The sequence below is a fragment of the Arvicola amphibius genome, chromosome 3, assembly GCF_903992535.2.
Source record: "Arvicola amphibius chromosome 3, mArvAmp1.2, whole genome shotgun sequence".
Lineage (NCBI taxonomy): Eukaryota > Metazoa > Chordata > Mammalia > Rodentia > Cricetidae > Arvicola > Arvicola amphibius.
This window is the reverse complement of record NC_052049.1, coordinates 138,926,136-138,943,969: the sequence shown is the minus strand read 5'-3', so window position 1 is coordinate 138,943,969 and position 17,834 is coordinate 138,926,136. Positions and strand designations below refer to the sequence as shown.

The window sequence follows — 17,834 nt, the reverse complement described above, 5'->3', positions numbered from 1 at the left end:
GCAGACACAGGAAGATCAGAAGTTCAATGTCACCCTTGGCTATTGAGGGAGCCTAGGCTGCATGAGGAAGACCAAGATAAAGTAAATATGGTTTATTAGGCTTTGGTGAGGGTTTCGAACCCATTTATCAGTGGGTAGGGCCGCAGCCGTCATATGTTCCTGAACTCCTCAGTGGTTTTAAAATAGTATTCTTTTCTTCAATAAAGTTCTTAAGTTAATTTAATATTTAATCGCACTCAGGTAATATTTGATCTAAAGTACACAGTTTTACTTTCTCAATATGGAAAAGCACACAAGCATCTCTGTTAAGGTTTGACTGGCTTCTCAACAACATACAGGAAGTCCTACGCCCACACCAGTCCAAGGTCCAATAGATGGCTAATTTGCGCCAGTTCGCAAGGGATTTTAGCCCTTCCCTTCACTAGGAGAGCTGCCGTCTCTAATTATGAAAAGCATGGTTAGCTTTTATAAAGCTTCCCTTGATAAATTTGCTCCAAAGATATACTGGAATAAATTTATGAGAATATTTATAAGAATAAATCTTACAGCAGTAAGATGGAATGAACCAAGCTTTGTTCTGTCTGCTTTTATCTCCTGCGTGCCAGAATCACAGGGAAGCTCCACCAAGCCGTGTTTATGGGTGTTGGGGCTCAAACCCAAGGTTTTATGAATGTCAGGTACCAATTGAGCTACACGCCCCAGACACCATCTTATTACGTAGCAACAGATGGTGGTTAAACAACTCAAAGTATATCCAAGCAATATGATGCTGTGCAGCTATAAAAGAGAAATGGATACAGAATCATCTCCCAGATACAGCGCTACTTGGACAAACACCTGTGAAACACGGTGATAGAAGTTCACATCACAGTCTGAAAACAGGAGAAAGGTGTATGTGTGGTCACTATGCAACTCCCGTCTCTGGAAACCCTGATGATCACCATAAGGGAGGCAGAGATGGGCAAAGGCATAAACAGGTACCCAGCTGACCATGTTACTATATGGCCAGCTGAAGAACCCAGAACCAGAAGAAGGAGTGATGGCTAGGGCTGCGTACTTCTCTGCTAAACTGACCTGGCTCCTAACTTAGCCTTCTCTGGCCTCCACTGTACCGCCATCCCTCTTCAGGGAATTTCACAAATGCCTTCCACATGTGCCAGGGAAGGCTGCTAGCCCTGGATGTCATCACAGAACAGTGAACACCTTGTTGGTTGGAGGAACCAGGGACATGCTTGCTGGGCCAGGGTCTTGAATTGATACTCAAGTACAAAGAGGCAGTAAGGATTTTACTTCTCAGGGAGCCAGAGAATCCCAGTCTGCTTCCATAGACACCACCAGCACACCAGAACTGCGCAAGTGACGTGGTGGGTGGCAATGACCCTTCTGTACTCTTGGGTGCACTGGTTTCATATCAAGGGTAAAGTCCGGGGAGTCTACGGGCAGAGTCACCATTGTGATTAGCTCATATTCCTAAGCTTCATGCACACTCTGCATTTTTCCTGTTTCCTGGACACTCCCTTGTTAAATATATTTGTTTTTATCAGATAAAGATAGACATCGACATCAGACGTTAGCAGAACTTCCCTCTTTTATGAGAAAAAAAAATGAAAACATAAAAAAGGATCCTTATTTGGAATGGAAATCTCCCTACTGCACTGTCAGCAATGAGTGGGATACTATTTATTACCAAGCATCTAAAATTATCCCCAAAGAATGCTGAGAAGGGGAGAAATGCCTTCCTGGGTGGCTGGGGTGGATGTGAGTTCTGAGAACGGCCTGGAGTACCACTGATGCCTGAGAGGCTGGGGTCATAGGCCATAGGGTTTGTAAATCACAGGCAGAGGGGACAAGTAGAACTTACTGTAGGAAGGACCCTAGTTTCCTCTGGAAGAATAAAAATGACCACTCGGGTCTCAAGCCTAAGACAGACGTGGTCATCAGGAACGTCAACCCAATGGTCAAAGTTCATTTCTCTCTGTCCAGAAATCTAATCTAAGTCAGATCTACATCATGTGTCCTGTCCCTTGCCTGCCAGGACATCGAGGGACCTGTCCATCAATAAAGCCAGGCACAGGAAGGGTTTTCACCAAGTGGCTCATTTGAGACACTAAGCCAGTACTCCAATCATCAAAGCATGACTTCATCTTTGACACTAGACCAGTGCAACAGCTCAGTGGGTTCTGATGCCCTGATTTCCATTCCCAGGACACATGGTAGAAGGAAAGAACCGATTCCCAGATGCTGTCCTCTGACCTCTACATACATGCTATGGAATGTGTGCGTACCCACAAACTAAAAAATAATAGTACATGAGATGTTCATTATTATACCAGGTTTAGTTCAAGGTTGAATTCTGCCAGGCTTCTCCAAGGTTAGTAATGAATTATCAAAGTATCAAATTATCTATGGTATAAGACGTGGAGGTAAGGGAGGGAAGAGGAATAGAGGGGGCAAAGTAGGAAAGAGGAAGAGGAGGGGAGGGAAAACCACATAGGAAAGGAGGAAGGAGAGAGGAGAGGAAAAGGAAAAGGGAGGATAGGGAGAGGAAGAGAGAGCTGAGACAATACAGGGGTGAGGAGAGGAGGGGAGGAAGGGGAGAGAAGGGAAGAACAGGTGCATTAAAGAGATCTAGTCTCTCCTGAGGACACACAACTCATTTCTAACCAATGCACCTCACTAGCAATCTAGGCCAAGCCAAGGGGTAGGTCATGAGAGACTGGAGGTAACCCTTCCCTCCCTCCCTCCCCAGCCAGGGCAGAGCTACGCACATTCTTCGCTCTCCACCGCGGCATAGTTGCCCACTTCCTTGAAGCTAATGTTTCCCAAGTGGAGAATTCCAGCCACAATCTGCAACACCAGCGTCTGCTCCTCTGAGAAGATCCCGATCACATTCATGGCATGCTGGAAGACACAGAGAGAGGGGTTAGCCAGACAGCCTGGCTGCTGACTGTGGGAGCAGGCGACAAACACGGCATGGAGCGACTTGTACAGTGAGTGTGTAGCTTAGCCTGCGATGATGGGAATTCTGCATCAATGTGATCCGTGACCTGTGTACTTGCTCATCTTTTTCTGTGTGTGTGCACAGTGTGTACACGCTCATGTGCGTGCAGGAGCGTGTGTATGTGGAGGTCACAGGTTGATGTTAGGTGTGCCTTTGTCATTTGACTTCCACGTTTAGTTGTTTGAGACATGATATCCCATTAACCTGGACTTTACTGATTTGGCTAGACTAGACAATCAACAAGACCCAGGAATCCTCCTGGCTTTGCCCCCCCCCCCCCAGGGCTGGGATTACAGTGTATGCTGCCAAGCCCTGCTGCTGCTACAGTTACTGCTCCTCCTCCTCCTCCTCTTCCTCCTCTTCCTTATGGGTTCTGGGAATCGAATTCGGGGCCTCAAGCAATTTGTGACAAGCAATTTGCTGACTGAGTCACCATCTCCCTAGCCTTCATGTGCTATCAGAAGTCCTGCTGGAAGGGCAAGTCTGTCTTTAAATGCAATGCACTCTCTAGGAACACCTTAGACCCTAGAGGATCTCCAAGAAGAGAGAGTCTGGGCACAAGCTTCCAGGTCTGTCCTGTCCCAAGTAAATTCTGGCTGCCAACCCTCTCCAAGGGTACTACTATCCCATATCCAACCACCCCAAGATGTCATCCCCTTTATGGAGAGGGAGACAGATAGATTTTATTAGCAAAAACATCTTTAAAAATCTCCAGAACTACAGATCACAAAAAGCCAAGTTTCTGAGTCCATTAAATTAAAGAAGCCGAGTCTTGGATTTCTGTAACTTGAGACAACTTTTCCCAAGGACAGTGTTGAGCCCTTCACCCACTGTTTTTCCCTTGTTCCTTGAAGGCTGTGGCTGGGCAGTCTTGGGTCACTTCTGAGCCAACTCCCCTCCCACTGACTCTCCACTGCTCATTCTGCCCTTACCCCCCCCCCCGCCGAGTTCTCAGTAGGCAAAGAGGCCAGAGCTTGCTGTTGACTCAAGAACAGCATCCTGCAGTCCTCGAAGGATGAGAGGATAACAGGTCTACCTCTAGAAAGGGCTAGACTACATGATTCAGGCCACTTTCAGGCAGGTCACAAAACCTTGAAATTCTAGTGCTATAACCCAGACTGTGACATGTGTTTGATGTGAGCAGCCCAGAGCACATACAATATTGTCCTTCGACCACAAAACTCAGAGGTAACAAAAAAAGTCATTGGAAACAGAGAAACAAGATCAAGAGGACGAAGCAAGCAAAACTAAGTGTTTTAATTTTTTGTTTGCTTATTTGTTTGTTTTTCAAAGCAGGGTCTCACTATGTAGCTCTGGCTGTCCTGGAACTCACTCTGTAGACTTGGCTGGTCTTGAGCTTACCAAGATCCACCTGCCTCTGCCTCCTGAGTACTGGGATTAAAGGCGTGTGCCACTACCTTTTTTACCTTTGTGTGTCTGTGTGAGTGTTCAGGTACTCACAGATGCCAGAAGAATGTATTAGATGTATTAGATCCTCTGGAACTGGAGTTCTAGACAGATGTGAGCTGCCAGATGTGGCTGCTGGAAACTGAACTTGGATCCCCAGCAAGAACAGCAAGCACTCTTCTCCAGGCCCTAAAATTTTCTATCTTCAATTAAGATCACAAAGTGGCTTGTGGCCTTCCTAAGGAACAGCTCTCCATGTATTTATTGACTGCTCAGCAAACTGCAGGCTAAACTCACCCCCTCAACTGTCTTAGTCTGTTTATCAGAACACTCTTGCAGGAGAATAATGATGCATTTGCTTTTTACGCATGTCAAACCATCGTGTGGAAATTGGGTGCATGGCTCTCCAAGGTGCTGAACACAGGTTTTCAGAAGTGCTTACAGTGACTGCAGGGGCAGGTCATTGTCTGCTTCATTGACCTTTACTGCCCTCTGCCTCAGCTGTCACTCAGGCAGGAGAGCGGAGACAGCCCTGCCCGGTACTGGCACTTACCAGGGTTTCCTGGAACTCCCGTTTGTCGTCAATGTCATCGACCTTGTAGGACCCTGAGAGGCTCAGGTAGTAATAGTAGTCCATGCTGGTGATGCCGAGGCTTTGCTTCTGCTCTGCAGAGGCACCCTCGATGAGCTGCCGTAAGAATACACAGGATGTGTCAGGACACGGTCCAGAAACACCCACAATCACCTTGGGGTTTCAGGACCAACGTCCCTGAGCCCAGATGGGGGTCAGGGGTTCTAGCCTGCAGAATCTGAGGGAGTTTATAAATATCATTTGGGGTTGCAGTTGTATAAGCCCCAGATTGGTCTACAAACTGCAGTTTTTGTTATTGTTTTACAGTGTATGGATGCTGCCTGTATGGATGCAGTGCCCATGGAGGCCAGAAGAGGGCATCAGATCCTCTGGAACTGAATCAGAGATGGCTGTGAGTACCAGGTAAGTTCTGGGAACTGAACCTGGTCCTCTGAAAGATCACTCTTAAGTACCAAGTCATTTCCCCAGCCCAACTTCCAGTTCTTAACTCGGATAAAGCCAGAGAGAACTCAGGTTCTCTTCATGTCTATAAGAGAACTCTATGCTGTACTAGTGGCCCCATGGAAAAGTAGAATACAAAGTTGACCATAGCCTCTGAATTCCTTCCCACTTAGTTTTTCTACACTTCTTGCCCCGGGAATGTATATTTGCAAATGGAGGCTTCTTGCTCGTTTCCTGGATATCCAGACCTGAGTAACCACACAGAAACTATATTAATTACAACACTGTTTGGCCAATAGCTCTTATATCTTAAATTAACCCATTTCTATTAATCTGCGTATTGCCACTAGGCTGTGGCTTACCAGTGTTCGCATGTTATTCCCTTGGCAGCTACATGGTGTCTCCCTGACTCTGCCTACTTTTTCTCTATATCTCTGTTCAGATTTCCCATGTGGCTTTATTCTAAGCCATAGGCCAGAACAGCTTTATTCATCAACCAATAAAAAAGCAACACATATAAGAAGGACATCCCATGTCATATGGCTATGGGTTATTTCTCTGCATTCTGAAACCTCCTGGTCTACTGAGTTCCTTTGTTTGCTTCATGCTTATGGTTCAAGATGGGAGTTCTTTGCTTCCTTTTCCTGCCATCATGCCTGCTACCTGTTGCCATGCTGGTCCCACCATGGCCTCCCACCCTCTGAACTGTAAGCCCAAATAAACTCTCTTCCATAAGTTGCCTTGGTCGTGATGTGTATCACAGCAACAGCAAAGTGACTAAGACAACCACTGTCCCCAGTTTATGCGGTGCTGGGGATTGAACCCAGGGCTTTGTGCAAGCTAGGCAAGCACTCTACCAACTGAGCCACATCCCAGCCCCTGAAGAATCTTGGTGTACCACCTATAACCTTTCCCCTATTCTTGCTCGTTTGAAGACAACACCTTCCTCCTGTTCAGTCTTCTCGCTCAGACACATGTGCCCTTTTCCCTTGCATCTTCAAATGCCCACTTCTCCAGCTCTGACTGTATGTATAGGCTGCTCTCTGCCTTCACTGAACACTTTTCCTTGCGCTTCCTCAAGCCACGCCATCTGCTTCCGCACCACGGTTTAGCCATACTCTATAACTTCTCCTCTACGGCTCTGGAAAACTGCTCTCCCGCCTTCTTTCTCAAGGCTCAATCCAGCAGGCTGTTCTTGGTCCTGGCCGTTTCCTTCTCCCAGAACTTAGAAATTTGATTCCAAGGCTTTCTGGAGAGCAGCATTAAGCTCACCAGGCCCTTTCTCCTACGTGTTTCCCATGGTCCTCGATAGAAACCTTATTTCTCTCTATGCTCGGTATGCAGTTTTTCAGCAATAGGCACTAAAAGAATTGGTTGCCATTGGAGATGGCTGTGTAACTGAGCGATTGACTGTGAACTTCTCTCATAAGTTAATCTCTTTCTAACCTAGAGGTCCTAGAACACCACCGGACCAAAGAGAAACCAAACTGCAGATTCCTAATATGAAAATAATCATTAGGTTAACTCGAACACTACAGTTTTGAACATGGCATGCTTATATTTCTATAGACTCAAAAACATTTTTCCAAATGGCTGGATTGGCAAGGTCGAGAGGCCTATGCCTATGATCTCAGCTACTCGAGAAGCTAAGGTAGAAGGATCACAAGTTTGAGGCCTGCCCAGACTATCAACTGAGTTCGAGGCCAGCCTAGTGACCTAGTGAGACTCTGTCTCAAAACGAAAGGAGTAAAAAGAGGGTTGAGGATACAGCTCTGTGGAAGAGCACTGGCCTGGAACTGAACAGCTGAACTGGATGATTGCCAAAGCCTGAAACAGTAGGGGCATGCTGAGCTTGCTCTGAGGATCCCAAGCCTGCTGAAACACTCTCATCCAACAGTGACCCTGTTGGGGGTATCTGCCCCTAGACACTTGGCTCCCATCACCTGACTTCCTTGCTCAACACCCTCTCCCCTCTCTGCCTAGGGTGCTCCTTCCTTAGTGGACAGTCTCTAAACTTCCCATAGCTCCAGCTTTTCCCACACAAATTCCCACTTGGGAAATCATGAAACAAACACTCCCGCTTCTGTTTTTGAAGTTCAACAACAATTTCCTAATTATTTAACTTGGGGGAAATTTGCCTTGTTACCCTAATTAGAATTCAACACTCCTTGAGGACGGGGATAGGCTCATGCTCCTTTTAGACACTTGCACAAACCCCAGGGCATCTCTCTGGGCTTGTTAGATGACCACCTGAGAGCTGAGAGGCAAAGATCTGATTGTATTATTACTCATGCTACTGCATACTTGGCGATCAAGGACAAACAAGGGCTCCTCTTCACCACGTGGGGCCCAGGACTTGAACTCAGGTCATCCTGCTTGGTCTCGTGGCGCCTTCACCCTCTGAGCCATCTCACTGGCCTTCCCAGTTTTGTGTTTTCCTGTTTCTTGTTTTTTTTCAAGACAGGGTTTCTCTGTGTAGCTTTGGAGCCTGTCCTAGAATTCGCTCTGTAGACCAGACTGACCTCAAACTCACAGAGATCTGCCTGTTTCTGCCTCCCGAGTGCTGGGATTAACGGCGTGCACCCCCCCCCCCCCCAGCCAGCTTTGTTTTGTAATATGGAGAAGGAATAAAGGACTGGGAAAGAACAACAGTAAAGGAGAACCTGGTAGAATATGTGAAAGCTCCTCTCTCCCGGGTTCCTCATCACCACTCTGGACTTTTCCAGAAGGAAATTGGAGATCTTGCCACCATCTGGTTCCCCACCTGGACTGAACTGGATTTCAAAGTATTTTCCCTGCAAGAGAATTAGCAATTTCCTTTAGTACTTGATAAACAAAAACACAGACTTGGAATACAGGGCATAATTCAAGGAAATTCATTAAGGGAAGACATTCTGGATTCCCCCCAGCTCTGAGCTAGACTTCCTTACTTTTTTCAAACCAAACAATGCCCCAGAGCTTGCCAGTCACACAGTTCTGCATTCGGAGGATTAATCCCATGGCCAGACTAAATAAGGAGAACTTGTAACACACTCATTTTCTTCCCATCTGTGTCTGAAGACAGAGACCCACACAGTGCCCAGGCTGCCACTTTGTTTTTCTAGAAGAATGTATCTTCAGTCAATAGGATCTTGGTTATTATCAAATTCTCTATAATGCTTGCCTGTCCAAGATACAGAAAATTGCATATGGCTTTAAATTTACATTTCCTAATAATTAGTGAGAGTATCACTCGATACTACCAGGCATGGCAGAGAGAGAGAGAAAGAAAGAGAGAGAGAGAAAGAGAGAGAATTTCCCCCCTTCGATGTCATTATGCATGACACACAGAGAAAAAAATTTACACTTCCTTCTCTCTCTATTAGGGTTACATGGTTATAAATGCTGGGCTCTTGCTTTCTAAAGGCTGAGTTATACTCTCAGAATAATATAAAAAAAACTTATAACAGCCGGGCGGTGGTGGCGCACGCCTTTAATCCCAGCACTCGGGAGGCAGAGGCAGGCGGATCTCTGTGAGTTCGAGGCCAGCCTGGTCTACAAGAGCTAGGTCCAGGACAGGCTCTAAAAAAAAAAAAAAAAAAAAAAAAAAAAACTTATAACAGGAAAAGGCAAGGGAAGTCATAACAATATTTTCCCCGCTTTCTAAGGAAGGCGAGTATGGGCAGGTAGCTAATGGGTTAAAGTTGACAGTGTCTATTTTTACAAGGCATGTTAAGAATGATAATTAGAGGAAAAAGGTCATGTGGAAAATTCATTCACAGTGTGTTTCTTCTGTCATTACCTAGAAAGGTCAGAATAAAACATCCCAAATATGAAAGATGAAACAAGCAAGAATAATAGCAGACAATGAGGGGCAGGATGCGGGTTTTGTAGATGGTGGTCAGAGAATGACAGCGACTACCAGAGACCATCAGGAGACTTCTCTCGGAAATAAGACATTCCTCTCTGAATAAAGGCCAACGCCAGCATGGTGGACTACACCTGCAATTCCAGCACATGGGGGAGGGGACCAAGATGGGCCTCCCAGACGACATAAGGAATTTAAGGCTACCCTGGGCTATATAAGAGACTGTCTCAAAAGAAAAATACTTAAATAAAAAATTAAGTGAAGGCTTTTTTTTCAAGTGAGAAAGAAACTGTTTTTCTTTGAAAGTCCCACCCACTGCTTGTCTTGAAACCAGCCCACCATCAGCCTTACAGATGGCTCCTGCCTGAGTGCCAGACAGGCTGTATGGTTGAAACAGGATGCTAAATCTCCAGGCATCTGTATCTGTTTTCTAATGCACCTTTCGGCCTTTTGGAATGGTCACATTTCCATACCCCACTGCCAAGACCTCTGGTCAGATACATTGAAAGCATTCACAGCACTGCAAGGGGGACCTTCACCTAGCCCTGGGGACATAGTTAGGAGGCACTGGGGCCAGAGGCTCTTCATTCTATGAGCATACAAAAGAAAGCAGATTCAGAAATCCAGGAGGTGGGATAGGGAGAGGACGAGAAGGGAAGAAAGGTCTCTCAGGTGCTCCCTTAGCCCAGTGTCTGCTCCCTTCAGACCTAGTTCAGAGGAGCAAGGTCTCCGCAAACAGGCCCAGGTCTTGGGCTTTTCTAGTCTACTGGTTTCTTAGCTCCAGACACCTGCATGCTTCCCCAGGACAAGGACACTCCCTTTCATCAACGGTTGCTTTTCTACTAAGACAACTCAAGGGGTGAGCCAATTTGAAATTGTCTTGTTTGCATTCAAAGCTCAAAACCAATTTTTGTCAAAGGGCACACTACTCAGAAGAGAAAGGAGAGACTGGAAAGCCTGTCTCTTCAGAATATGGGAAGTACTCCGGCGAATGGAATCAGGATACTTACAAATCGGCTGGAGTTGTTGTTGCGCACCGTCTTGGCGTTCCCAAAGGCCTCGAGGAGGGGGTTAGACTGCAGGATGATGTCCTTGACGTGCTGTTGCAGGGGACAGGCGGGTATTAGGAAGACAAGGGATGCGCATCATATGATATCAAACTCAACTTTCCCCAAAGTCCTGCTTTCTGAGTATCGTAAAATAAGAGGCCCTGGTCCATATGTCCTGGAGAGTTTCTAGAGAATTCAGTGTGTTTTACTTTGTATTATAGAGACAGGTTTTTACCATGAAGCCCTAGCTGGCCTTGGATCTCACTATGTAGACCAGGTTGGCCTTAAACTCAAAGATAGATCTGCGTCTGCCTCCTGAGTGCTGGGGTTGAAGATGTACATTTCTCTGCTGTTTTGTTTGTTTGTTTTTTTGAAACAGAGTGACATGTCGCTCAGGCTAGCCTCCGCCCTGATATGTATCTGAAGATAACTTTGAACTCCAGATCCTCCTGCCTCTACATGCCAAGTGCTAAGACTACAGGCATGTGCCACCACATGCGCTTTACACGGTGCTCGGGATCAAACCCAGGGCTCTGTGCCTGCTAATCAAGTACTCTGCCACCTGAGCCGCCCCTCCCGTTGATATTTTATTAATGTATTCTTGCAGGGCCACAGGATCCTACTTATGTGAATAGGTTTCCCAACCTCTCCTAGTTTGAAGCAGCATCCCAAAGCTGGGGTGCCACCAGAAGCCCAGGCCCCACACAGTCCGGGACTGGTTTTCCATGCTGCTTGCCGTGACCCTCTCCTGCACTCCTGGGTACAGTTGGTGATCACAGTGGGGAAGAAGTCTCCTCACTCACATCTTCCCCAAGTGTTCCACTCGCAACACTGAGAGGCAAGACTTAGCTAGATGGCAAGGAATCAGTTTCTCCTTCCCAAACATCCACAGAAACACAATCTTGTGTTGTCTCAAACTCTAAATGTACTAGTCACCTGGGGGTCTTGTTAAAATGCAGAGGTAAGTTTAATAGGTCTGGGGTAGGGCCCAGGAAACTGCATTTCAAAGCAATGCCTGCTCACAGGGAGCTTGCTGCCAAGCCTGGGTCTGATCCTCAGGACCCACACAGTGCTTAACGGACACCCTTAAAGCAGCCCTGATGTTACTGCTTCTTCTAGCATGGGCTCACACTCAGGTCAGCCAGGGGCAACACCAGATCGTGTGACACAGCTCCTGGCCAACAACAGGAGAAGAATTGAGTGTGAACACTCCAGTCCTATGCCAGACTTAGAAGTGTGCAAAACACATCACAGCCATGAGGCTTCTCAGCTGATAGGACCTGGCACTGGGGAGGGCTTTTGACAGTGACCATGAGGCTTCTCGGCTGATAGGACCCGGCAATGGGGAAGGCTTCTGACAGTGACTCACTCCTTGTACATCTAATTATTCACATGCTATGGTTAAATGTGTTCCAGAAATAACAAGTCTCCTGGCTTGTGCTCTTGAGCTACTGACTAATTTGAAGCCAAGAGTTCTGGATCAATGTCCTCAAAGGAAAACAGGAAGAGAAAAATCAACATTAACCGTCTGCAGCTTGGCCACTGGGTCACAGGCTACAGCAAAGGGGACTAGATGAAGGCACTAAAACTGACTATGGGACAAGTCTATGTGCTCCTATGGTACCCTCAAACATCCCAGAAGAGAGAATGACACAAAACTCGGGAGGGAGCATCCCACTCCACACAGGAAGTGGCAGTGACTAGTGCCAACAAGGCAGACTCTGGGTGGTCCCACCATCCGGTCAGTTCCAGACTTAGCAGACTAACCTGCCTCTCTCCTTTACAAGCCAGGGCTGTATATAAACTGCATTACTTTGTAAAGTAAATTTGGAATGTGTGAATTTCTATTATTCCTTTTAATCTTTTGTTTGCATGCTAGATGTGCTACACCACTTAATGACACTCAGTTTCTCTTTGGGAGATATAGAAAGAAAAGATCTGGAAGCTTCTCCCTTTAAAAAAATATAGCCTTATTATTATTATTATTATTATTATTAGCTGCAATGCTGGGATGAAACAAACTCAGGACAATTGATTCAGGCATGCTAGGCATGCATTCTTTCTCTCCTCCATTTATTATTATTATTATTATTTTTTCAATACAGCATTTCTCTGTGTAATAGTTCCAGTTGTCCTGTATCTCACTTTGTAGACCAGGCTGGCTTCGAACTCACAGAGATCTGCCTGCCTCTTCCTCCCAAGTGCTGCAATTAAAGGTGTGTGCTACCAATGCCCAGCTTCCTTTTATTACTTTTTAAAAGATGGTTTCATATAGCCCAGACTGGCCCTGACCACAGGACCCTGAACCCTCTATTTGCTTGCCTCCATTTCCCTAGAGCTAGGATTACATGCGTGTAGTCACCACACGTAGTTTATGCAGGGTTGGGGATGAAACTTAGGGCTTTGTACAAGAGAAGGAAGTCCTCTTGCAACAAGCTTCTTAACACTGACCTACATGCCCATCTCAAGAGTGGGATTTGGGTATAGCTCAGCTGACAAAGTGAAGCCCTGGGTTCCATTTCCAGCACCAAATAACCTGGACAGGATGATGCATTCCTATAACCCCAGAGGTAGAGGCAGGAGGTTCAGAAGTTTAAGGCTGTCTTTGACAACTAGTAAGATCTTACCTCAAAACACAACAACAACAACAACATGTTAGAACTGCTGTGTGAGGCAGCGCCTGTCTGCACCTTCCTAGATTTTGCTGAGACAGCCTCATTGGCCTGTGCTATTTTATGCTCCTATTAGTAACAAAAATGACTGTGCCCCAACATTTTCTTTTTAACCAGCAATGTTTATATGAACTACAGGAGTTCTGACAATGTGGTAGGTATAATTATTATTAATAATAATAACGGTGATGATAATGGTTTTTTGTTTGTTTTCTTGCTTTGTTGAGAAAGATTCATATAGCCCAGTCTAGCCTTGAACTTGCTGTGTAGTTAAGAACAGCCTTGAACTTCTGATCTGGGATTGCAGACATGCATCTTCGTGCCTGATGCGTGTGGTGCTGGGAACGGAGCTCAGGACTTTGTGCATCCACATGAGCATTCTACCGGCTAAGCTAGATCCGCAGCCCCAGTTCTGGTGTAGTTTTAATAAAAATTTCTCTTATTTTCATGCCTGATGAATAACTTATACTTCCTTTCATCTGAGCTATCTTTCATGTCTCTTATTCTCCATTTGAACAGCGGCCCTTTTGATTAATTTCTAAGAGCTCATTATCGAGTAGACACGTCACTATGAAAGCATACAATTTCTCTGTACATTTCATGTACCTTGCTTACCCAAGCTGCGCTCTACAAAATAATTTCTTTACAAAGCTACGAATGGATCAAAGGTGTGTGTGTCACCATGCCCGGCTACAGATGGAGCCCCTGACCAGAGCACAGCCTCACCTGGACCTTGGGGCCTCCTCCGGACACTCTGGAGACGTAGCTCATGATGTATTTGGCAGCTACTGTCTTTCCAGCGCCACTCTCACCACTGAGGAAAGAAAGACAAACACCGTGAAGTGGTCCCTGCCAGCTCCTTCATCCACATTGCCAACAAATGAATAAATCACAGAGGAACTAGGAAGAAAGGTGGGGGTAGGGACCAACATGATGCTAGTTGAGAACCGGGGGTCACAGCAGGACCAGCTCACTCCTCCGACCCAGCTGAGCGTGGCATAGACTGAGCCTTTACCATTGCCTTCATGTGCAGGGTAGCCAAATGAGTTTTCTTTTCTTTTTAAAATGATTTGTTTATTTTTATGTGTTTGACCTGTGTGTATGTCTGTGTGAGTGTGTTGGATCCTCTGGAACTGGAGTTACAGACAGTTGTGAGCTGCCATGTGGGTGTTGGGAATTGAACCCATGTCCTCTGGAAGAGCAGCTAGTGCTCTTAACCACTGAGCCATCTCTTCAACCTTAGTCGACTTTTCTAATTGTCACTTTTCTAATAATCACAGGAGGCATGATTAGGAAACTATAAGCATCAGAAGGATGGAATTTTCTAGAAATTACAAAGTAACATCCACACACATTTTTGTAAATGGAAGAAAGGAGGCTATGAAGCAATTTCACCTCATTATACTCTAATTAAAGACAAAAGAGTTATAATTTAATTTTTATGTAGTGAGACCCTTGCTGGGATTATGGGCATGCATAAATTGCCGCTCCCCCCCACCCCAGCCAACAAAAGTGGATTTTGAAGGACTAGGGGTATAGCGCAGAGGTAAGTTTCACTAGATGCATGAGGCCTAGGGTTCAAGTTCAAGCACAGAAAGTTCCATTTTTCAAAATATTAGCAGAGATTTTGGTCAGGGTAAGGTGACAATGGGAGAGTTGTTATTTCAGATAGTTCTTTTCTAACTCTGTTGTCATGCTGTGTTATTTTGTTTATATTTTACATATACATAAATATGCATGCATCTAAACATATATACATATATAAATATGTATATATGAATATATACATGTATATGTGCAAAATGGGCACTGAGGCTTCAGACTCTGCCTTGATGTAATGCAAGCTTCCTTATTTTGGAAGCACTAAAATTAAATGATGAGGCAATATTAATCACATCCTGAGAAACAAAGACTATCTTCCGCTGGGTGGCCTGACTGCACAGCAATAGCCTTTTGTTAATAGTCTGTTTTCCAAAAATCCCCATTCTTCCCTCAAAATCCCCCTGAATTCATAATGACCTCAATTCAAAACATGCTCGACTCCATCAGAAGTCTCATCTTTCTGTGTGAAGCCTTGGTGTTGCCAAAATAGAGTTTGTTAAAGCAACCCACATCTAGAAAAGGACCCAGCATGAAAACTGTAGGTTGCTCTAAGTTCAGAGGTTGAGACTTGTCCTTGGTAGTCAAGAAACTGGAGGTGCATATCTCATGTCCTATGAAACTCACGCTAGTTGACATCAACAAACGTGGCCAATTGTAGACCGCTATCCTCCCAGCTGCCACGGTCAGAGCAGCTGTGACCACTTACAAGCGGCCTTCAAGAGCCTGCCTGTTAGTGTTGTTCCTGCAGAGGAGAGGCTGGGAGGGTCACTGGAATCTCACCTGAATTGCAGGGAACCCTCTGGCAACTATCCCCTGTCCAGCTGTGTGTCTGTGTGTGTGCGTGCGTGTGCGTGCACGTGTGCGTGTGTGCGTGTGCGTGCACGTGTGCGTGTGTGTGTGTGTGTGTGTGTGTGTTTGTGTGTGTGATTTTGCCCCAGCTGCAGTTGGCCTCACAGCCCTCTATTTTATGACTTACTTTATAAGCTGTAACAATATAAACACTGAAAAACTTTGGGAAAAGGAAGTGGAATGTTACAGAAACAATGAAGATAATTATGTAACAAGTACAGACCAGGCAGCTAGGGCTCAATGGCAACAATGTATCTACAACAGGTTGATAACAATATAAAAATAATACCGGGAAAAAAAGGGCAGGACAACTAGAAAAGATGGTCCTTGGTTCTAGCCTGCTCTCTGTTGCTGTGATAAAACACCATAACAAAACATAATTCAGGAAGGATGGGGTTTATCTGGTTTCTAGCCGGTCATCAGCAAGGGACACCAACGCAGGAACCTGGACACAGGAACTCAGAGACCATAGAGCAGTGCTACTTACTATCTTGCTCCCTAAAGCTTGCTCAGTTTGCTTTCTTATAAGCCCTAGAACGACCTGGACTCTCCCACATTAATCAAGAGAATGCCCCAGAGGCAGGTCTACAGACAATTAGACAATTCTTTTCTCTTTAAAATTTCATGGCACTGGGCACTGAACCCCAAGCTTCGTGCATGCCAGGCAAGTAATGTACCACTGAGTTACAAATCCAGCCCTGATACTGATGTGATTTCTTCCTTTAAAAAATTATTTTATTTTTAACTATATGTGTGTGGTTGTGTATGGCTATGTGCATGAGTGCAGTGTTTATGGTGGCCAGAAGGGGGCAAATTCCACTAGAGCTGGAGTTAATGGGCAGTTGAGAGTCGGTCACCCAACAGGATTGCTGGGAACTAAACTTTCAAGAATAGTACACACTCTTAACCATTTCTCAAGCCCCTGCGATTCTCTTACTGCCTACATTTTTATTTTGATTTTATAGTTCTATTGTCCTACTACTGATTGGCTGGACGGACTGGCTATTGAGCTCCAGAGATCTGTTTCTCCCCTGCCCCCTCCCAGTGCCTGGGTTACGGAGAGCTTACCACTCTGCCTGGCACTTACATTTTTTGGTTCCACAGGAAATTAACTGTGTATTTTATATTTTAATAACATCTTTTCACAAAAAGGAAGGATCGCATCACAATGATAATGAATATTCATCACTTTCATTTCATTCCTATTCAACTTTTTATATAGCCCCACGACTAATTAGATTTCTGTAAGCTTAGGTTTTTGTATTCAGAATTCCTTAGAATTAACTACCACAGAGAAAAACACAGCAAACTAGTGGACTTCTAACATAAAAATCTAACTACCTGTCCCTCTGCAATGCCCTTGTTTAATGGTGTGACCAGACATGAATTACTTTGTCTTTAAAAATGTTTTTAAAAGCGGGGCAGGCGCGCTCATGCCAACGATGCACATGTAGGGGGGCGCTCATGCCAATGGTGCACATGTGGGGGTGCTCATGCCAACGGTGCACATGTGGGGTGCGCTCATGCCAACGGTGCAATGTGAGGGGTGCTTATGCCAGTGGTGCACATGTGGGGGGGCGCTCATGCCAACGGTGCGCATGTGGGGGGCGCTCATGCCAACGGTACAATGTGGGGGGCGCTCATGCCAACGGTACAATGTGGGGGGCACTCATGCCAACGGTGCACATGTGGGGGTTGCTCATGCCAACGGTACACATGTGGGGGGTGCTCATGCCAACGGTGCACATGTGGGGGGCGCTCATGCCAATGGTGCAATGTGGGGGAGTGCTCATGCCAACGGTGCAATGTGGGGGGGTGCTCATGCCAACGGTGCACATATGGGGCTCAGAAGTCAGGATAATTTGAGGGAGAAGTCCTTGCCCTCGTGGATCCTGGGGAATGAACTTAGGCCGCTGGACAAGAGACACCCTACCCTGTCTCCCAGACCTGATCAAGCACTGTATCTCATTGTGTGAAGCAAAAGAGCAGAATTATAATGGAGAAAGTAACTCTTTTCATCTATTAAAATAAGTATGTCACATCCCCAAATAGGACATCCACATTCTCAGTAGCTGTGATTTTCTTTTCTAGGCAATCTAAAATAATTAGTTCTGGCTAAACATTGATCTGAATGCTCGTTTCTCCGTTTCAGTTCATAGGCACTTAAAGAAAAACTTTATTGATCACAGCCGGCAATTTACTCAAAATAATGGCACAATAATGGAATGTTCCATAATTATTGAAGTTTACAATATATATATATATATATATATATATATATATATATATATAACCACAATTGCACTGGCCTGCTCGGAGGGAAAAGCACTGTCTAAAGTGATGGGCCCATGAAGACATGAGACATTAAACAGCA

General features: G+C 45.5%; 1 protein-coding gene across 2 annotated transcripts in view; it reads right to left on the bottom strand.

The window, feature by feature from the left end:
* Myo1e (myosin IE) overlaps positions 1-17,834 on the bottom strand; it is a 196,874-nt gene that overhangs the window by 69,839 nt on the left and 109,201 nt on the right. For both annotated transcript variants that reach the window (XM_038321973.1, XM_038321972.1), the window contains 5 exons: positions 13,736-13,823; positions 10,299-10,388; positions 8,105-8,236; positions 4,962-5,096; positions 2,769-2,901 (listed from right to left, as the gene is read on the bottom strand). In XM_038321973.1, the coding sequence (XP_038177901.1) occupies positions 2,769-2,901; positions 4,962-5,096; positions 8,105-8,236; positions 10,299-10,388; positions 13,736-13,823 (578 nt within the window). The remainder of the gene's footprint in view (positions 1-2,768; positions 2,902-4,961; positions 5,097-8,104; positions 8,237-10,298; positions 10,389-13,735; positions 13,824-17,834) is intronic.